General features: G+C 43.2%; 1 protein-coding gene across 2 annotated transcripts in view; it reads left to right on the top strand.

Annotated features, from left to right (window-relative positions):
- Positions 1-21,728, top strand: part of CENPT (centromere protein T) — a 34,486-nt gene that overhangs the window by 10,503 nt on the left and 2,255 nt on the right. Inside the window, exons 7-27 of one of the 2 annotated variants that reach the window (XM_070760395.1) lie at positions 2,145-2,699; positions 4,544-4,762; positions 6,578-6,808; positions 6,974-7,207; positions 7,615-7,845; positions 8,274-8,507; positions 9,025-9,258; positions 9,688-9,921; positions 10,292-10,414; positions 10,825-11,058; positions 11,480-11,599; positions 12,020-12,250; positions 12,684-12,803; positions 13,224-13,454; positions 13,888-14,121; positions 14,636-14,869; positions 15,299-15,529; positions 16,038-16,268; positions 16,562-16,795; positions 17,999-18,098; positions 19,663-19,827. In XM_070760395.1, coding sequence (XP_070616496.1) covers positions 2,145-2,699; positions 4,544-4,762; positions 6,578-6,808; positions 6,974-7,207; positions 7,615-7,845; positions 8,274-8,507; positions 9,025-9,258; positions 9,688-9,921; positions 10,292-10,414; positions 10,825-11,058; positions 11,480-11,599; positions 12,020-12,250; positions 12,684-12,803; positions 13,224-13,454; positions 13,888-14,121; positions 14,636-14,869; positions 15,299-15,529; positions 16,038-16,268; positions 16,562-16,795; positions 17,999-18,098; positions 19,663-19,827 — 4,660 coding nt within the window. The remainder of the gene's footprint in view (positions 1-2,144; positions 2,700-4,543; positions 4,763-6,577; positions 6,809-6,973; positions 7,208-7,614; positions 7,846-8,273; positions 8,508-9,024; positions 9,259-9,687; positions 9,922-10,291; positions 10,415-10,824; positions 11,059-11,479; positions 11,600-12,019; positions 12,251-12,683; positions 12,804-13,223; positions 13,455-13,887; positions 14,122-14,635; positions 14,870-15,298; positions 15,530-16,037; positions 16,269-16,561; positions 16,796-17,998; positions 18,099-19,662; positions 19,828-21,728) is intronic. The other variant, XM_070760397.1, reaches the window with a different exon arrangement.

The following is a 21,728-nucleotide window of genomic DNA, read 5'->3' as shown; positions in this document are numbered from 1 at the left end:
TGAAAAGTGTTCGGAAACTTCAGATCATGCAGAATGCAGCTATCATGGGCTTTTTCAGATATGCCCATGTCTCGTCAACACTCTGCGGCTTGCACTGGCTGCCAATCAGTTTCTGGTCACAATTCAAAGCGTTGGTTATGACCTATAAAGCCCTTCATGGCACTGGACCAGAATATCTCCAAGACCACCTTCTGCCGCATGAATCCCAGCGACCGGTCAGGTCCTACAGAGTTGGCCTTCTCTGGGTCCTGTCGACTAAACAATGCCGTCTAGCGGGACCCAGGGGAAGAGCCTTCTCTGGTGGCCCCGGCCCTCTGGAATCAACTCCCCCCAGAGATTAGGACTGCCCCCACCTTCCTTGCCTTTCGAAAGCTCCAGGTCCCATCAACTAGACAATGTCATTTGGTAGCGCCCAGGGAAAGAGCCTTCTCTGTGGGGGCCCCGGCCTTCTGGAATCAGCTCCCCCCAGAGATTTGTACTGCCCCCACCCTCCTTGCCTTCCGCAAGAGTCTTAAGACTCATCTATGCCTCCAGACATGAGGCTACTAGACTCTAGCTCCCTGGCCAGTGAATGTATTGTGAGTAAGTTGACCGTATGGGCATGACTGTCTTTTTTTATGGTTTGGGTTTTTTTTAAGATTATAAATTTAAATTAATTGGATTTAGGACGTTATGTATTGTTCCATTATATGTTGCAAGCCGCCCCGAGTCCTCAGAGAGGGGCGGCATCAAAGTCCAATTAATAAATAATAAATAAATTAAAATTTCCATCTGAAGAGATAACTTTTGTTCAACTCCCCACGGAGATTAGAATTGCCCCCACCCTCCTCGCTTTTCATAAGTTATTGAAAACTCATCTTTGTAGCCAGGCATGGGGAAACCGACATATCCCCCAACTATCTTGGTTTGTGTATGGTTTGAATGGACTGTGTAATTATTTTACTATAAGGGTTTTTAAATTGTTTTTTAAATATTGGACTTGTAGTCTGTTTATTATTGTTGTGAGCCGCCCTGAATTTTTGGAGAGGGGCGGCATACAAATCCAATAAATTATAAATAATAATAATAATAATTATTATTATTATTATCATCATCATCATCATTATTATTGTTATTATTTATTAGATTTGTATGCCGCTCCTCTCCGCAGACTCGGAGCGGCTCACAACAGTGACAAAAACAATATGTACTGACAAATCTAATAATTAAAATCTAAGATAACAATTATACATTTAAAAATCCAAAAGCAAGGAACCTCAATATAAAAAACATACATACAGTCATATCATGCACTAGGACTACATAGGCAGGGGGAGATGTCTCAGTTCCCCCATGCTTGACGACAGAGGTGGGTTTTAAGGAGTTTACGAAAGGCAAGGAGGGTGGGGGCAATTCTAATCTCCGGGGGGAGTTGGTTCCATAGGGCTAGGGCCGCCACAGATAAGGCTCTTCCCCTGGGTCCCACCAAACGACATTGTTTTGTTGATGGGACCCGGAGAAGGCCCACTCTGTGGGACCTAACCAGTCGCTGGGATTCGTGCGGCAGAAGGCGGTCTCATAGATACCCTGGGTCCGGTGCCATGAAGGGCTTTATAGGTGATAACCAACACTTTGAATTGTGACCGGAAACTGATTGGCAACCAATGCGGAGCGTTGGTGTTACATGGGCATTTTTGGGAAAGCCCATGATTGCTCTCGCAGCTGCATTCTGCACGATCTGAAGTTTCCGAACAGTTTTCAAAGGTAGCCCCATGTAGAGAGCGTTGCAGTAGTCGAGCCTCGAGGTGATGAGGGCATGAGTGACTGTGAGCAGTGACTCCCGGTCCAGATAGGGCCGCAACTGGTGCACCAGGCGAACCTGGGCAAACGCCCCCCTCACCACAGCTGAAAGACGTTTCTCTAATGTGAGCTGTGGATCGAGGAGGACGCCCAAGTTGCGGACCCTCTCTGAGGGGGTCAATTATTCTCCCCCCAGGGTAATGGACGGACAGATGGAATTGTCCTTGGGAGGCAAGACCCACAGCCACTCCGTCTTGTCTGGGTTGAGTCTGAGTTTGTTACTATTATTATTACTACTACTACTATAAATTATTATTATTATTATTATTATTATTATTATTATTAATATTATCTGTTGCCAGCAGCAGCAGCAAACAACCCCGAAGACCAGAAGACTACAACCCCCCAATCAAACAACACAGAGGCTTTTTCGGTAGAGACAGAACTCTTTCTTCCCCCTCATTCCAGTGAGGGGTGTGACTCCGAGCCATCTAACGTCCCACCAGAACTGGATTTGGCAAGGAAACCTTTAGGCCCAAAGAGTTCGCCATCTCTTAGCCAACCACGGTTAGCCAGAGAGGATGAAATATCTGACATGGACGTTGAAACAGAGGCTGAAGTTGTCCACCCAAAAAACCTGACCATGAGCAGTGAAAGCACCGTCGAAGCAGAAATGGAATCCACGGAAAAGGAGGACGGTCCCCGCGAAAAGTGCCCAGAAAGGCCACCAGATGCAGGGAAAGGATCGAGAGCCAGTCTGGGAAAGGAGAACTTAAATCCAGGCCGCGAAGATGCCGGACGCGTGGAAAGCATTTCCCAGAAAAGGATCGCCACGCCTCAAAAGCAACAGCAGAAGCCTGTTCTTGAAAACAGTTCTGACGAGGAACTCTTAATTCCCGCAGAGATTCCTACCAAGACGGGTATGTTCGTTCGTTGGGGCTTGAGGAACAACTAAAAAAATTCCATCATATAGAGTGATACCTTGTCTTACAAACTTAATTGGTTCTGGGACGAGGTTCTTAAGGTGAAAAGTTTGTAAGGTGAAACAATGTTTCCCATAGGAATCAATGGAAAAGCGATTAATGCGTGCAAGCCCAAAATTCACCCCTTTTGCCAGCCGAAGCCCCCGTTTTTCCGCTGCTGGGATTCCCCTGAGGCTCCCTCCATGGGAAACCCCACCTCCGGACTTCTGTGTTTTTGCAATGCTGCAGGGGAATCCCAGCATCGCAAAAATGAGCACTTTGCTGGCAACGGAAGTCCGGAGGTGGGGTTTCCCAGCGAAGGGAGCATCAGTGAAATCGCAGCATCGCAAAAACGCCGAAGTTCTCAAAACCCCACCTCCGGACCTCTGTGTTTTTGCGATGCTGCGATTTCACTGAGGCTCCTCTCGCTGGGAAACCCCACCTCCGGACTTCCGTTGCCAGCGAAGCGCCTGTTTTTGCGCTACTGGGACTCCCCTGCTGGTATTCCCCTGCAGCATCACAAAAACACGGAAGTCCGGAGGTGGTGTTTCCCATGGAGGGGAGCCTCAGGGGAATTCCAGCAGTGCAAAAACGGGCGCTTCGCTGGCAACGGAAGTCCGGAGGCAGGGCATTCCAGTGGTGGCAGTGGGTTTGTAAGATGAAAATAGTTTGTAAGAAGAGGCAAAAAAATCTTAAACCCCGGGTTTGTATCTTGAAAAGGCGTTGATGAGGCGTTTGTAAGATGAGGTATCACTGTATAATCTATTGTATGTCAGGGGTCTCCAACCCCTAGGCTGTGGCCCATTACTGGACCATGAGTCATTCTGAACCGGGCCGTGGAAGTGGCGGGTGAGCATGTAGGGGCATGTAGTGTGTCCACTTGCGTGAGCAGTGCACGTACTCACATGACCCATTTGCACGAGTGTACAAATGGAAGTGCAAAGGGTGCTCGCTTACCGCCGCTCGCATAGAGCCATGTCCTCTCCTGCTCCTCCTTGCCCCACCATCCATCAAAAAACCCCAAAGGGTTGGGGAACTCTGATCTACGTTTGACAATTATTTTTCTCTCCATGTGGGTAGATGGCTTTGAACAACAGGCAAAGTTGGCCCTTCTATGACTTGTGGACTTCAACTCCCAGAATTCCTGAGCCAATCATACTAGGTCAGGAATTCTGGGAGTTGAAGTCCACATGTCATAGAAGAGCCAATGTATACGCATAAAACATGTCATACAAGAGCCAACGTATACGCATAAAACGTATCAGGAAAGACTTAATGAACTCAATCTGTATAGTCTGGAGGACAGAAGGAACTCTGAACTCTGCTAATACAAATAATATTAAAAATAATCAAAATACCCAACAGAAATGAGTGATGTCGAGTTGGCCACACCCACCCAGGTTTTGTGGTTCCCGGTGTTTTCTGCAAGAAATGGGTCCAAATGGCTCTTTGGGTGTTTAAGGTTGCAGACCCTTGTGACTAGCGTAACCTTCCGAAAATACCGAATACAGTAGTACCTCTAGATACGAGCTGCTCCACATGCGAGTATTTCAAGTTACGAGCTGCGACGTGAGCAAAATTTCTGTTCGACATCCGAGCTCAAATTCGGGATACGAGCCGAGCGTCCACTAGGTGGCGCAAGAATTCCATTTTTCCAGTTATCTCCGGGGGGAAAGCCAAATCTAAATGCATTTGTTTGAGATACGAGATGATCGACATACGAGGTCAGCTCTGGCATGAATTAAATTCGTATGTCGAGGTACCACTGTATTTCTGACTGTTCCTTAATTTTGCCAATCTAGGCCTGGGTACGAGACGGTCATCCACACCAACAGATGCTCATCTCCCAAGAGCATCTCAAAGAAATTTCTCAACTTGGCTGAGTAGAAAAATCACCAGGCCTTCGGTGGACGAGATGGTGGCACAGTTCACCAAGGAGCTGGATAGCATTTTCCCGGCAGCTGTAAGACAGGGTGTGGTGGAAGTGGACTCGGAGGAAGGATCTTCTCTTCGGGAAATCAGTAAGTGCACGTGGCTGATAGTTAGCGGATAGATGTGTAGAAGCCTTTGTGAGAATGACACGAAAAAGTGCTCTGAATGGAGGTATGCTGGCCCTCGTTCAGGAATAATTGCCTTGCAACCTGTCCTGTCTTCATATACAGTAGTACCTCTAGATACGAGCTGCTTCACATGCGAGTATTCCAAGTTACGAGCCACGACGCGAGCGAAATTTCTGTTCGATACCCGAGCTCAAATTCGGGATACGAGCCGAGATTCCACTAGGTGGCGCAAGAATCCTTGCTTCTGGTTATCTCGGCGCGAAAAACAAAGTCAAGGCTTTCGTTCGAGATGCGAGTTGACCGACATACGAGCTCGGGTCTGGAACGAATTAGACTCGTATGTCGAGGTACCACTGTAATTAATTAAGCGCTTCCACTTAATCTTATCGTGTGTAAAACGCAGGTTCAGTTCCCCTCCTCTCCAGTTAAAACAGGGAAATGATCAAGTTTCAATCATAGACTAGCGACTCTCAGTGTCTGTAGATAATATTTAGAGCTCTTACTCCAGACCTTGAACTAAGGCCTGTATAATCATGTGGTTTGGGTTTAATGTACAGGGCGTGTTCCAAAAGTAATGCAATTATTATATTTTAAACTAATTTATTGAACAGATTTGCACAAACTCTTAAAATTCTTCAAAGTACTGTCCTTGGGCTTCTACACATTTTTTCCAGCGACTCTGCCATGACCGGTACACGCCCTGGAAATCATCTTTGGGGACCTCTCGCAAGGTCTTTGTCACGGCTGATTGGATCTCTTCTATGGACGAAAAACGTGCCTTGCCACAATTTGCCACAAGTCCACAAGTTCCTGCTCAAACACCAGGTGCCAATGCTGCCCCAACCCTCCCTATAGTCCTGATGTCACCCCAGCAGACTTCTTTTTGTTCCCTCGGATAAAGGCAGCCCCATTTTTCGTCCATAGAAGAGATTCAATCAGCCGTGATGAAGACCTCGCTGGAAAAAATGTGTAGAAGCCCAAAGACAGTACTTTGAAGAATTTTGCAAATCTGTTCAATAAATTACTTTAAAAAAAATAATTACATTACTTTTGGAATGTACCCTGTATTTTGTGAATGTAGTCTTTTTTCCTTTTTTTGTACGTGATTTCCAGAGTAATGCTAAGTAAAGCTGCTGAAAATTGGCTTTGTTTTGTGACTTAAGGAAGGAAGGAAGGAAGGAAGGAAGGAAGGAAGGAAGGAAGGAAGGAAGGAAGGAAGGAAGGAAAATGCATGAATCCCAGCGACCGATAAGGTCCCACAGAGTTGGCCTTCTCCGGGTCCCGTCGACTAAACAATGTTGTTTGGCGGGCCCCAGGGGAAGAGCCTTCTCTGTGGCGGCCCTGGCCCTCTGGAACCAACTCCCCCCGGAGATCAGAACTGCCCCCACCCTCCCTGTCTTTCGTAAACTACTCAATACTCTATACCGCCAGGCATGGGGGAGTTGAGATAGCCCTTCCCCCTAGGCCATTACAAGTTATGCATGGTATGTTTGTGTGTATGTTTGGTTTTATAATAGGGGTTTTTAGTTGTTTTTATTATTGGATTGTACATGTTGTTTTTATTATTGTTGTTAGCCGCCTCGAGTCTCTGGAGAGGGGCGGCATACAAATCCAATAAATTATCATTATTATTATTATTATTATTATTATTATTATTATTATTATTATTTCAAAGCAGTAATAGATTCAGTGACACACATCATCAGCCTGTGTTTTTAAAAGAAGCTGTTGATGAAATTATGGCCTTTCTCTTTTCTAACTCCCCCCCCCCTTTAGCTGTTGATATCTCTCAAAGTCCTGGAGTGGCAACCTCAAATAAACGCGCCAGTGGAAAGCCTCCAGAGATGCTGGAGAAGACCCCGTTTAAGGCAGTGGGAGATAGAACAAATCCCCAAACAGGTGACAGAAACACAACAAAGGAAATGAAGAATGTGGAAACCGAACCGATTCTGGAGTTTGAAGCCATAGACAACCCAGAATTCGCGACATCAGTATCTGAAGACATCGGTGAGCTAATCATATTTATATAACCGCCCATCTTGGATGAAAGTGACTTCAGAGAGCAAGACTCTTGCTAACTTTCAGTCCTTTCGTAACTTTCAGGTTACTTGGGAATGAGATGGAAAATCTTTCTCTTTTCTTTCCCCCCCCCCCTTCCTTTTTTCTCTTTAGCTGTTGAGATCTCTCAAAGTCCCATAATGGCAACTTCAAGTAGATGCGCCAGTGGAAGGGATTCCAAGAGGCTGGAGGGGACCCCCTTTACGTCAACGAGAGACAGAGCAAATCCCCAAACAGGTGATAGAAACAGAAGGAAGGAAATGAGGAGTGTGGAAACTGCACAGATGCTGGAGTTTGAAGCCGAAGACAACCCAGAATTCGAGGAGATGTCAGAATCTGAGGACTTTGGTGAATTAATTTACTTTCTTAATTATTTTTATATACAACAGTGGCCAAAATCGTAGGAACCTTTTCAAAAACGTGTACAGTATTTTTGAGGCTTGATGGATAATGACACCACTTATTTTGGAGTAGTGCCATAAAATTATATCTCAATGGAATGATAATTTAATCAAGAATGTAATGCAATAACTTTTATGAAGGATTTTGAAGAAAATTCTAGTTTTTAGGCCATATTCCTGCAGTCCTTGCACTCAACTTCACATTGCATTGGGCCATTTCATCTGGTATACACCCAGAAGATTTTTTTCGCATAAAAGTGACTCTGGAGAGCAAGACGCTGATAACTTCCAGTCTTTTTGTAACTTTCCAATTATTTGTGAAAGAGATAGAAGATCTTCCTTTTTTCTCTTTAGCTGTTGAGATCCCTCAAAGTCCCAGAGTGGCAACTTCAGGTAGACGCGCAAGTGGAATGGATTCCAAGAGGCTGGAGGGGACCCCCTTTACATCAACGAGAGACAGAACAAATCCACACACAGGTGACAGAAACAGAAGGAAGGAAATGAGGAGTGTGGAAACTGAACAGATGTTGGAGGTTGAAGCTGAAGGCAACCCAGAATTTGAAATGTCAGAATCTGAGGATGTTGGTGAGTTAATTTACTTATTTCATATTTATATGCATTAGTGGCCAAAACTGGGAATCTGGTGGGAAAAGTGAATCGTATTTTTGAGGTTTGATGGCTAATAACACCACTTTTTTTGGAGCACTACCACAAAATTTGATATCAATGTAAAGATAATTTAATCAAAATTGCAATGCAATAACTTATATGAAGGATTTTGAAGAAAGTTGAAGATTTTAGGCCAAATTTAGGCTGCAGTCTGCACCAAACAATCCTTGCACTCCACTTCACTTTGCATTGCGCCATTTCCTCTTCTATACATCGATGATTTTCTCGCATAAAAATGATTCTGGAGAGCAAGAGCCTGATAACTTCCAGTCTTTTTGTAACTTATGGATTATCTGTGAAGGAGATAGAAGATCTTCCTTTTTTTCTTCCTTTTCTTTCTGTAGCTGTTGAGATCCGTCAAAGTCCCAGAGTGGCAACTTCAGGTAGACGCGCAAGTGGAAGGGATTCTAAGAGGCTGGAGGGGACCCCCTTTACGTCAACGAGAGACAGAACAAATCCACACACAGGTGACAGAAACAGAAGGAAGGAAATGAGGAATGTGGAAACTGAACAGATTCTGGAGTTTGAACCCGAAAGCAACTCAGAAGTCGAGGAGATGTCAGAATCTGTGGATGTTGGTGAGTTAATTTACTTCCTTAATCATATTTATATATAATAGTGGTCAAAATTGTGGGAAACTTTGTGGGACAAGTGTGAAATACTTTTAAGGTTTGATAGCTAATAACACTAATTTATTTGGAGCAGTACCATAAAATTAAATGTCAATGGAAAGATAATTTAATCAAGATTGCAATGCAATAACTTTTATGAAGGATTTGAAGGAAATTCTAGATTTTGGGGCAAATTCCTGCAGTCTGCGTTGAACAGTCCTTGCACTCAACTTCACTCAAACTTTCCGGTGATGGTTCTCCAGAACCTGTCAGAACCTGCTGGATTTCATCTCTTTTTATTAGCCATCAGACCTCAGAAATACACATTTTCCAAAAGGTTTCCACAATTTTGGCCACTACTGTGAAAGCCCATACCAAATAAAAGAGAGCAAGACGCTGATAATTTTCAATCTTTTTGTAACTTTCTGAATATCTGTGCAGGAGATAGAAGATCTTCCTTTTTTTCTTCCTTTGTTCTCTTTAGCTGTTGAGATCCGTCAAAGTCCCAGAGTGTCAACATCAGGTAGACGCGCAAGTGGAAGGGATTCCAAGAGGCTGGAGGGGACCCCCTTTACGTCAACAAGAGACAGAACAAATCCCCAAACAGGTGATAGAAGCAGAACAGCAGGAATGAGGAATGTGGAAACTGAACAGATGCTGGAGTTTGAAGCCGAAGACAACCCAGAATCTGAGGAGATGTCAGAATCTGAGGACGTTGGTGAGTTAATTTATTTACTTAATCATATTTATATATATTATCGGCCAAAATTGTGGGAACCTCTTGGGAAAAGTGAATCGTATTTTTGAGGTTTGATGGCTAATAACACCACTTTTTTTGAAGCAGTACCCTAAAACTTTATATCAATGGAAAGTTAACTTAATCAAGATTGCAATGCAATAGCTTTTATGAAGGATTGCGAGGAAAGTTCTAAATTTTAGGCCAAATTATTGCAGTCTGCACCAAACAATCCTTGCACTCCACTTAATTTGCATTGCGCCATTTCCTCTTCTATACACCGATGATTTTCTTGCATAAAAATGATTCTGGAGAGCAAGAACCTGATAACTTCCAGTCTTTTTGTAAATTTTGGATTATCTGTGAAGGAGATAGAAGATCTTCCTTTTTTTCTTCCTTTTCTTTCTGTAGCTGTTGACATCCCTCAACGTCCCCGAGTGGCAACTTCAGGTAGACGCGCCAGTGGAAGGGATTCCAAGAGGCTGGAGGGGACCCCCTTTACGTCAACGAGAGACAGAACAAATCCCCAAACAGGTGATAGAAACAGAAGGAAGGAAATGAGGAATGTGGAAACTGAACAGATTCTGGAGTTTGAAGCTGAAGAAAACCCAGAATTCGAGGAGATGTCAGAATCTGAGGACGTTGGTAAGTTAATTTACTTATTTAATCATATTTATATACATTAGTGGCCAAACTTTTATACCAATTTTTTTGGAGCAGTACCATAAAATTTTATATCAGTGCAAAGAATTTAATCAAAAATGTAATGGAATAACTTTTACGAAGGATTTTGAAGGAAATTATAGATTTTAGGCCAAATTTAGGCTGCAGTCTGCACCAAACAATCCTTGCACTCCACTTCACTTTGCATTGCGCCATTTCCTCTTCTATACACCAATGATTTTCTTACAAAAAAATGATTCTGGAGAGCAAGACCCCAGTCTTTTTGTAATTTTTGGAATATCTGTGAAGGAGATAGAAGATCTTCCTTTTTTTCTTCCTTTTCTTTCTTTAGCTGTTGACATCCCTCAACGTCCCCGAGTGGCAACTTCAGGTAGACGCGCAAGTGGAAGGGATTCCAAGAGGCTGGAGGGGACCCCCTTTACGTCAACGAGAGACAGAACAAATCCACACACAGGTGATAGAAACAGAAGGAAGGAAATGAGGAGTGTGGAATCTAGTGGGAAAAGTGAATAGTATTTTTGAGGTGTGATGGCTAATAACACCACTTTTTTGGGAGCAGTACCATAAATTTTTTATATTAATGGAAAGATAATTTAATCAAGAATGTCATGCAGTAACTTTTACGAAGGACTTTGGAGGAAATTCTAGATTTTGAGCCAGATTCCTGCAGTCTGCATTGAACAGTCCTTGCACTCAACTTTACTTTGCATTGAACCATTTCATCTTGTATATAGTGATGATTGTCTCACCTAAAAATGATTCTGGAGAGTTAGATGCTGATAACTTTCAGTCTTTTTGTAACTTTTGGATTATCTGTGAAGGAGAGAGAAGATCTTCCTTTATTTCTTCCTTTGTTCCCTTTAGCTGTTGAGATCCCTCAAAGTCCCATAATGGCAACTTCAGGTAGACGTGCAAGTGGAAGGGATTCCAAGAGGCTGGAGGGGACCCCCTTTACATCAACGAGAGATAGAACCAATCCCCAAACAGGTGATAGAAACAGAAGGAAGGAAATGAGGAATGTGGAAACTGAACAGGTTCTGGAGGTTGAAGACGAAAGCAACCCAGAATTCGAGGAGATGTCAGAATCTGAGGATGTTGGTGAGTTAATTTACTTATTTAATCATTAGTGGCCAAAATTGTTGGAATCTGGTGGGAAAAGTGAATCGTATTTTTGAGGTTTGATGGCTAATAACACCACTTTTTTTGGAGCACTACCATAAAAGTTGATATCAATGGAAAGATAATTTAATCAAGAATGTAGTGCAATAACTTTTATGAAGGATTCTGGAGCAAATTCTAGATTTTAGGCCAAATTTAGGCTGCAGTCTGCACCAAACAATCCTTGCAATCAACTTCACTTTGGATTTGACCATTTCCTCTTCTATTCATCGATTATTTTCTCGCATAAAAATGATTCTGGAGAGCAAGACCCTGATAACTTCAAGTCTTTTTGTAACTTTTGGATTATCTGTGAAGGAGATAGAAAATCTTCCTTTTTTTCTTCCTTTTCTTTCTTTAGCTGTTGACATCCCTCAAAGTCCCCGAGTGGCAACTTCAGGTAGACGCGCCAGTGGAAGGGATTCCAAGAAGCTGGAGGGGACCTTTACGTCAGCGAGAGACAGAACAAATCCACACACAGGTGATAGAAACAGAAGGAAGGAAATAAGGAATGTGGAATCTAGTGGAATCTAGTGGGAAAAGTGAATAGTATTTTTGAGGTTTGATGGCCAATATCACAACTTTTTTCGGAGCAGTACCATAATTTTTTTTATCAATGGAAAGATAATTTAATCAAGAATGTCATGCAGTAACTTTTACGAAGGACTTTGGAGGAAATTCTAGATTTTTGAGCCAGATTCCTGCAGTCTGCATTGAACAGTCCTTGCACTCAACTTTACTTTACTTTGAACCATTTCATCTTGTATATAGTGATGATTTTCTCACCTAAATATGATTCTAGAGAGTTAGAGGCTGATAACTTCCAGTCGCTTTGTAACTTTTGGATTATCTGTGAAGGAGAGAGGAGATCTTCCTTTTTTTCTTCCTTTTCTTTCTTTAGCTGTTGAGATCCCTCAAAGTCCGAGAGTGGCAACTTCAGGTAGACGCGCAAGTGGAAGGGATTCCAAGAGGCTGGAGGGGACCCCCTTTACGTCAACGAGAGACAGAACAAATCCACACACAGGTGATAGAAACAGAAGGAAGGAAATGAGGAGTGTGGAAACTGAACAGATGTTGGAGGTTGAAGCTGAAGGCAACCCAGAATTTGAAATGTCAGAATCTGAGGATGTTGGTGAGTTAATTTACTTATTTAATCATATTTATATACATTAGTGGCCAAAACTGTGGGAATCTGGTGGGAAAAGTGAATCGTATTTTTGAGGTTTGATGGCTAATAACACCACTTTTTTTGGAGCACTTCCACAAAATTTGATATCAATGGAAAGATAATTTAATCAAAATTGCAATGCAATAACTTTTATGAAGGATTTTGAAGGAAATTCAAGATTTTAGGCCAAATTTAGGCTGCAGTCTGCACCAAACAATCCTTGCACTCAACTTCACTTTGCATTTGACCATTTCCTCTTCTATACATTGCTGATTTTCTTGCATAAAAATGATTCTGGAGAGCAAGACCCTGATAACTTCCAGTCTTTTTGTAACTTTTGGATTATCTGTGCAGGAGATAGAAGATCTTCCTTTTTTTCTTCCTTTTCTTTCTTTAGCTGTTGACATCCCTCAAAGTCCCCGAGTGGCAACTTCAGGTAGACGCGCCAGTGGAAGGGATTCCAAGAAGCTGGAGGGGACCTTTACGTCAGCGAGAGACAGAACAAATCCACACACAGGTGATAGAAACAGAAGGAAGGAAATAAGGAATGTGGAATCTAGTGGAATCTAGTGGGAAAAGTGAATAGTATTTTTGAGGTTTGATGGCCAATATCACAACTTTTTTCGGAGCAGTACCATAAATTTTTTTATCAATGGAAAGATAATTTAATCAAGAATGTCATGCAGTAACTTTTACGAAGGACTTTGGAGGAAATTCTAGATTTTTGAGCCAGATTCCTGCAGTCTGCATTGAACAGTCCTTGCACTCAACTTTACTTTACTTTGAACCATTTCATCTTGTATATAGTGATGATTTTCTCACCTAAATATGATTCTAGAGAGTTAGAGGCTGATAACTTCCAGTCGCTTTGTAACTTTTGGATTATCTGTGAAGGAGAGAGGAGATCTTCCTTTTTTTCTTCCTTTTCTTTCTTTAGCTGTTGAGATCCCTCAAAGTCCGAGAGTGGCAACTTCAGGTAGACGCGCAAGTGGAAGGGATTCCAAGAGGCTGGAGGGGACCCCCTTTACGTCAACGAGAGACAGAACAAATCCACACACAGGTGATAGAAACAGAAGGAAGGAAATGAGGAGTGTGGAAACTGAACAGATGTTGGAGGTTGAAGCTGAAGGCAACCCAGAATTTGAAATGTCAGAATCTGAGGATGTTGGTGAGTTAATTTACTTATTTAATCATATTTATATACATTAGTGGCCAAAACTGTGGGAATCTGGTGGGAAAAGTGAATCGTATTTTTGAGGTTTGATGGCTAATAACACCACTTTTTTTGGAGCACTACCACAAAATTTGATATCAATGGAAAGATAATTTAATCAAAATTGCAATGCAATAACTTTTATGAAGGATTTTGAAGGAAATTCAAGATTTTAGGCCAAAATTAGGCTGCAGTCTGCACCAAACAATCCTTGCACTCCACTTCACTTTGCATTTGACCATTTCCTCTTCTATACATCGATGATTTTCTCGTATAAAAATGATTCTGGAGAGCAAGACCCTGATAACTTCCAGTCTTTTTGTAACTTTTGGATTATCTGTGCAGGAGATAGAAGATCTTCCTTTTTTTCTTCCTCTTCTTTCTTTAGCTGTTGAGATCCGTCAAAGTCCCAGAGTGTCAACATCAGGTAGACGCGCAAGTGGAAGGGATTCCAAGAGGCTGGAGGGGACCCCCTTTACGTCAACAAGAGACAGAACAAATCCCCAAACAGGTGATAGAAGCAGAACAGCAGGAATGAGAATTGTGGAAACTGAACAGATGCTGGAGTTTGAACCCGAAAGCAACTCAGAAGTTGAGGAGATGTCAGAATCTGAGGATGTTGGTGAGTTAATTTGCCTCTTTAATCATATTTATATACAGTAGGGGCCAGAATTGTGGGAAACTTTGTTGGACAAGTGTGAAGTACTTTTAAGGTTTGATAGCTAATAACAGTAATTTATTTGTAGCAGTGCCATAAAATTATATATAACAATGGAAAGATAATTTAATCAAGATTGCAATGCAATAACTTTTATGAAGGAGTTTGAAGGAATTTCTAGATTTTGGGCCAAATTTGTGCAGTCTGCGTCGAACAGTCCTTGCACTCAACTTCACTCAAAATTTCCGGTGATGGTTCTCCAGAACCTGTCAGAACCTGCTGGATTTCATCCCTGTTTATTCAGACCTCAAAAATACACATTTTCCAAAAGGTTTTCACAATTTTGGCCACTACTGTGAAAGCCCATACCACATAAAAGAGAGCAAGACACTGATAATTTTCAATCTTTTTGTAACTTTCCGAATATCTGTGCAGGAGATAGAAGATCTTCCTTTTTTTCTTCCTTTTATTTCTTTAGCTGTTGAGATCCCTCAAAGTCCCAGAGTGGCAACTTCAGGTAAACGTGCAAGTGGAAGGGATTCCAAGAGGCTGGAGAGGACCCCCTTTACGTCAACAAGAGACAGAACAAATCCCCAAACAGGTGATAGAAACAGAAGGAAAGAAATGAGGAATGTGGAAACTGAACAGATGCTGGAGGTTGAAGCTGAAAGCAACCCAGAAGTCGAGGAGATGTCAGAATCTGAGGATGTTGGTGAGTTAATTTACTTATTTAATCATATTTATATACGTACATTAGTGGCCAAAATTGTGGGAACCTTTTGGGAAAAGTGAATCGCATTTTTGAGGTTTGATGGCTAATAACACCACTTTTTTTGGAGCACTACCACAAAATTTGATATCAATAATTTAATCAAAATTGCAATGCAATAACTTATGAAGGATTTTGAAGAAAGTTCAAGATTTTAGGCCAAATTTAGGCTGCAGTCTGCACCAAACAATCCTTGCACTCCACTTCACTTTGCATTGCGCCATTTCCTCTTCTATACATCACTGATTTTCTCGCATAAAAATGATTCTGGAGAGCAAGACCCTAATAACTTCCAGTCTTTTTGTAACTTATGGATTATCTGTGAAGGAGATAGAAGATCTTCCTTTTTTTCCCTTCCTTTTCTTTCTGTAGCTGTTGAGATCCGTCAAAGTCCCAGAGTGGCAACTTCAGGTAGACGTGCAAGTGGAAGGGATTCCAAGAGGCTGGAGGGGACCCCCTTTACGTCAATGAGAGACAGAACAAATCCACACACAGGTGACAGAAACAGTAGGAAGGAAATGAGGAGTGTGGAAACTGCACAGATTCTGGTGTTTGAAGCCGAAGACAACCCAGAATTCGAGATGTCAGAATCTGAGGACGTTGGTGAGTTAATTTATTTACTTAATCATATTTATATATATTAGCGGCCAAAATTGTGGGAACCTTTTGGGAAAAGTGAATAGTATTTTTTAGTTTTGATGGCTAATAACACCACTTTTTTTGAAGCAGTGCCATAAAAGTTTATATCAATGGAAAGATAACTTAATCAAGATTGCAAAGCAATAGCTTTTATGAAGGATTTTGAAGAAAGTTCTAGATTTTGAAGAAAGTTCTGCGGAGAGGGGCGGCATACAAATCTAAATAATAAATAAATAAATAAATAAATAAATAAATGTTTGGCCAAATTTAGGCTGTAGTCTGCACCAAACAATCCTTGCACTCACCTTCACTTTGCATTGCGCCATTTCCTCTTCTATACAACGATGATTTTCTTGCATAAAAATGATTCTGGAGAGCAAGAGCCTGATAACTTCCAGTCTTTTTGTAACTTTTGGATTATCTGTGAAGGAGATAGAAAATCTTCCTTTTTTTCTTCCTTTTCTTTCTTTAGCTGTTGACATCACTCAAAGTCCCAGAGTGGCAACTTCAGGTAGACGCGCAAGTGGAAGGGATTCCAAGAGGCTGGAGGGGACCCTCTTGAAGGCAACGAGAGACAGAACAAATCCCCAAACAGCTGATAGAAACAGAAGGAAGGAAATGAGGAATGTGGAAACTGCACAGATTTTGGTGTTTGAAGCCAAAGACAACCCAGAATTTGAGATGTCAGAATCTGAGGACGTTGGTGAGTTAATTTATTTACTTAATCATATTTATATATATTAGCGGCCAAAATTATGGGAACCTTTTAGGAAAAGTGAATCGTATTTTTGAGGTTTGATGGCTAATAACACCACTTTTTTTGAAGCAGTACCATAAAATTTTATATCACTGGAAAGATAACAATCAAGATTGCAATGCAATAGCTTTTATGAAGGATTGCAAGGAAAGTTCTAAATTTTAGGCCAAATTATTGCAGTCTGCACCAAACAATCCTTGCACTCCAATTCTTTCTTTTTTTCCCTTTTTTCTCTTTAGCTGTTGAGTTCCCTCAAAGTCCCAGAGTGGCAACTTCAGGTAGACGCGCAAGTGGAAGGGATTCCAAGAGGCTGGAGGGGATCCCCTTTACGCCAACGAGAGGCAGAACAAATCCACAAACAGGTGATAGAAACAGAAGGAAGGAAATGAGGAGTGTGGAAACTGAACAGATTCTGGAGTTTGAAGCTGAAAGCAACTCAGATGTCGAGGAGATGTCAGAATCTGAGGACATTGGTGAGTTAATTTGCTTACTTAATCATATTTATATACAGTAGTGGCCAGAATTGTGGGGAAAGTGTGAAGCACTTTTAAGGTTTGATAGCTAATAACACTAATTTATTTGGAGCAGTGCTGTAAAATTATATATCAATGGAAAGATAATTTAATCAAGATTGCAATGCAATAACTTTTTTTTATTTTAAATATACTTTATTTATAAATATATTGAAACGGGAGGGGAGGGGTAGGAAGGAATGTACAAAAAGGAAGAAAAAACGGAAGGCGTGGGAAGGGATAATGAATCAAGGTACAAATTTGAACAATTCAGGCAAGCGACACAATTATACAATATAAGGTATAAGTTAATAGGGATGATATATTTCTTAAACGTTGTAAATAAACAGTAAATAAAGAGTATCAAAAATTTTGTTGTAGTATACAGTGATCCCCCGCGTTTCGCGATCCCGATCATTGCGAAAGGCTATATGGCGATTTTTCAACCCGGAAGTAAAAACACCATCTGTGCATGCGCACCCTTTTTTCTATGGCCACGCATGCGTAGATGGCGCCGGGCAGATCAGCTGCTGGGCGGCTTCCCTGGGTCTTCCCCCTCTTGCTGGCGGGAGGGCGAGCGGCGGGCATCAGCGAGGAGTTTGCGTGGGCGACAGGGAAACCCCAGCGCCGCTTCCCAGCTGAGTCCTGAAGCCAAACGCGGAAGTTCGCTTCAGGACTCAGCTGGGAAGCGGCGCGAGCGAACGGCTTGGGCGGGCGAAGGGCGGAATAAATCAGGGAGGAAAAACAAACTATTAAAATGTTTAAAAGTCAGGGAAAAATCGTATTTAAAAAAAAGGACCGTGCTGCCTGGCAGAGTCAAGCAAAAATGAGCATAACTGGCAATAACTTGCTTCCTCAGCTACCGATATTTCTCCATGGCTTAGCCGTTTGGTATGACGTCATCTACGACCGCGCCTTAACTAGATTGCAAATTACAGGGAAATATCAGGGGATTTCAAAATGCTTCCCCCCCCCGGACACCCTGTGCTCTTCTTTCATTGCATTCACTTCTGATTTAGTAAAAGCGCTCTTTGAAGTCCAAAATGGATTCTGAGTTTTACTTTCCTAAATTCTGGGCGAGGGAGCATCTGTAAGTAAACGGGATGGAAGCTTCATGTGTCTTGGAAGAGCGATGTGAGATTTATACCTTTCATTCTCTCTCAGAGCCCATGGGCAGCACACCAGCCTTTGTCCGCGCTAAAGCTTTCCACTGTACACCCTTGCTGTCCAGCCCCCGTGTTTTGAAAGAAGTGGCTCCTCCTGGGTATGTATGCACTTGTAGGGCGATGGAGCTCTGGCCCTCTAACCATTCTGTATTTAGAGGCCGTCCTCGACTTGCAACAGTTCATTTAGAGACCGTTCGGAGTTACAGTGGCCTTGAAAAGAGTGACTTACGGCTACTTTTCACACTTACGCCCTTATTTCTTTAAATGTTTTCTTTATTAGTTTTTTCACTTTTAAAACATCACAATAATTTAACACAGATCTATACCTTTTTTTCTTATCATGTTTCCCCGAAAATAAGACACTGTCTTATATTAATTTTTGCTCTAAAAGTTGTGCTACGTCTTATTTTCGGGGGGTGCCTTATACAGTGGTACCTCATCATAGGAACTTAATTGGTTCCAGGAAGAGGTTCGTAAGGTGAAAAGTTCGTAAGAGGAAACAATGTTTCCCATAGGAATCAATGCAAAAGCAAATAATGCGTGCAAATCCTTCAGGAAAATCCCAAACTTTAGAAGGGAGGTGAAAAGAGGGCAGGGAGGAGCAGCTAAAGGGGGCGGGTGGAAGAAGCAAGGCTAGGCTAAAGGGTGAGTGGGAAGGAAGAAAGGCAAGGGGGGGCACCCCTCCCTTTTCTTTCTTCAAAAGACACCGTTTCAGTGCCTTTGCAAGCACGTTTTTCTCTGCAGAATCTTTCCTCCTCCAAGCTGCCCCTCCCTTTTCTTTCTTCAAAAGACACTGTTTCAGTGCCTTTGCAAGCACGTTGTTCTCTGCAAAATCTTTCCTCCTCCAAGCTGCCCCTCCCTTTTCTTTCTTCAAAAGACACCGTTTCAGTGCCTTTGCAAGCACGTTGTTCTCTGCAAAATCTTTCCTCCTCCAAGCTGCCCCTCCCTTTTCTTTCTTCAAAAGACACCGTTTCAGTGCCTTTGCAAGCACGTTGTTCTCTGCAAAATCTTTCCTCCTCCAAGCTGCCCCTCCCTTTTCTTTCTTCAAAAGACACCGGTTCAGTGCCTTTGCAAGCACGTTTTTCTCTGCAGAATCTTTCCTCCTCCAAGCTGCCCCTCCCTTTTCTTTCTTCAAAAGACACTGTTTCAGTGCCTTTGCAAGCACGTTGTTCTCTGCAAAATCTTTCCTCCTCCAAGCTGCCCCTCCCTTTTCTTTCTTCAAAAGACACCGTTTCAGTGCCTTTGCAAGCACGTTGTTCTCTGCAGAATCTTTCCTCCTCCAAGCTGCCCCTCCCTTTTCTTTCTTAAAAAGACACCCTTTCAGGGGTCTCCAATCTTGGCCAATTTAAGACTTGTGGACTTCAACTCCTAGAATTCTTCAGCCAGCTTTGCTCCTTGTGTATCTTCTCCTTAGACTCAGGGAGGCTTACAACATGTTAGCAATAGCACTTTTTTTAACAGAGCCAGCCTATTGCGCCCACAATCCGGGTCCTCATTTTACCCACCTCGGAAGGGTGGAAGGCTGAGTCAACCTTGAGCCGGTGATGAGATTTGAACCGCTGACCTACAGATCTACCGTCAGCTTCAGTGGCCTGCAGTGCAGCACTCTACCTGCTGCGCCACCCTGGCTCTTAGCCTGTCTTTTTGATATTTTTCTTGTAGATTGCCGGTGAAACAGAATTCGGTTCAACGTGTCCTCAAGCCAGCTAAAAAAGCCAGCCGGGGAAAAAGGGAGCCGTCCCTCCCCAGAAACTTGGTGAAAAAAATGTTCTCCCACTACGTCAAGATGCCGGTAACCAAAGAGGCGTTTCAAGTTATGGATAGGTGGTGAGTTGTCATGATCCCTTGGGGAGAAAAGGGGTTTTTCCAACTACGCTGAGCTAAGAGAAAGTCTCAAATGTGTGGCACTGCCTCCTTCTGTTGTCGTGCCTGGGTTTCTTGCCAAGAAACAAATACAGTGATACCTCGTCTTACAAACCCATCGTCATACAAACTTTTCGAGATACAAACCCGGGGTTTAAGATTTTTTTGCCTCTTCTTACAAACTATTTTCACCTTACAAACCCACCGCTACCGCTGGGATGCCCCGCTTCTGGATTTCGGTTGCCAGCGAAGCACCCGTTTTGGCTCCTGGGATTCCCCTGAAGCTCCCCTCCATGGGAAACCCCACCTCCGGACTTCAGTGTTTTTGTGATGCTGCAGGGGAATCCCAACAACGCAAAAATGGGCACTTCGCTGGCAACGGAAGTCCGGAGGTGGAGTATCCCATGGAGGGGAGCCTCAGGGGAATCCCAGCAGCGCAAAAACGGGTGCTTCAGATGGCAAAAGGGGTGAATTTTGGGCTTGCACACATTCATCGCTTTTCCATTGATTCCTATGAGAAACATTGTTTCATCTTACAAACTTTTCACCTTAAGAACCTCGTCCCGGAACCAATTAAGTTTGTAAGACAAGGTATCACTGCATGCTCATACAATGCTAATTGTATTGAATTGTGATCAGGCCTTTAAGGTAGGGGTGAAATTCAGAACTTTTCCCTACCGGTTTTGTGGCTGTGGCTTGGTAGACGTAGCAGGGAAAGGATACTGCAAAATCTCCATTCCTTCCCCACTCCTAGGGAAGGACACTGCAAAATTCCCATTCCTGGGGAAGGATATTGCAAAATCTTCATTCCCTCCTCACTCCAGGGAAAGGACACTGCAAAATCCCTATTCCCTCCTCACTCCAGGGGAAGGATACGGCAAAATCCCCATTCCTGGGGAAGGATACGGCAAAATCCCCATTCCCTCCCCACTCCTGGGGGAAAGACACTGCAAAATTCCCATTCCTGGGGAAGGATACTGCAAAATCCCCATTCCCTCCTCACTCCAGGGGAAGGATACTGCAAAATCCCCATTCCCTCCGCACTCCAGGGAAAGGATACTGCAAAATCCCCATTCCCTCCTCACTCCAGGGGAAGGACACTGCAAAATCCCCATTCCTGGGGAAGGATACTGCAAAATCCCCATTCCCTCCTCACTCCAGGGAAAGGATACTGCAAAATCCCCATTCCCTCCCCACTTCAGGGAAAGGATACTGCAAAATCCCCATTCCCTCCTCACTCCAGGGGAAGGACACTGCAAAATCCCCATTCCCTCCCCACTCCAGGGAAAGGATACTGCAAAATCCCCATTCCCTCCCCACTCCAGGGAAAGGATACTGCAAAATCCCCATTCCCTCCCCACTCCAGGGGAAGGACACTGCAAAATCCCCATTCCCTCCGCACTCCAGGGAAAGGATACTGCAAAATCCCCATTCCCTCCTCACTCCAGGGGAAGGACACTGCAAAATCCCCATTCCTGGAGAAGGATACTGCAAAATCCCCATTCCCTCCTCACTCCAGGGAAAGGATACTGCAAAATCCCCATTCCCTCCCCACTTCAGGGAAAGGATACTGCAAAATCCCCATTCCCTCCTCACTCCAGGGGAAGGACACTGCAAAATCCCCATTCCCTCCCCACTCCAGGGAAAGGATACTGCAAAATCCCCATTCCCTCCCCACTCCAGGGAAAGGATACTGCAAAATCCCCATTCCCTCCCCACTCCAGGGGAAGGACACTGCAAAATCCCCATTCCTGGGGAAGGATACTGCAAAATCCCCATTCCTGGAGAAGGATACTGCAAAATCCCCATCCCCACTTTATTCAGGGGCCAGCCAGAAGCGGTATTTGCCTGGTATAACCTGTCAG

The sequence above is a fragment of the Erythrolamprus reginae genome, chromosome 9, assembly GCF_031021105.1.
Source record: "Erythrolamprus reginae isolate rEryReg1 chromosome 9, rEryReg1.hap1, whole genome shotgun sequence".
Taxonomy (NCBI): Eukaryota; Metazoa; Chordata; class Lepidosauria; order Squamata; family Dipsadidae; genus Erythrolamprus; species Erythrolamprus reginae.
The sequence above is the reverse complement of the archived record's forward strand: the minus strand, read 5'-3'. Positions and strand labels throughout refer to the sequence as shown.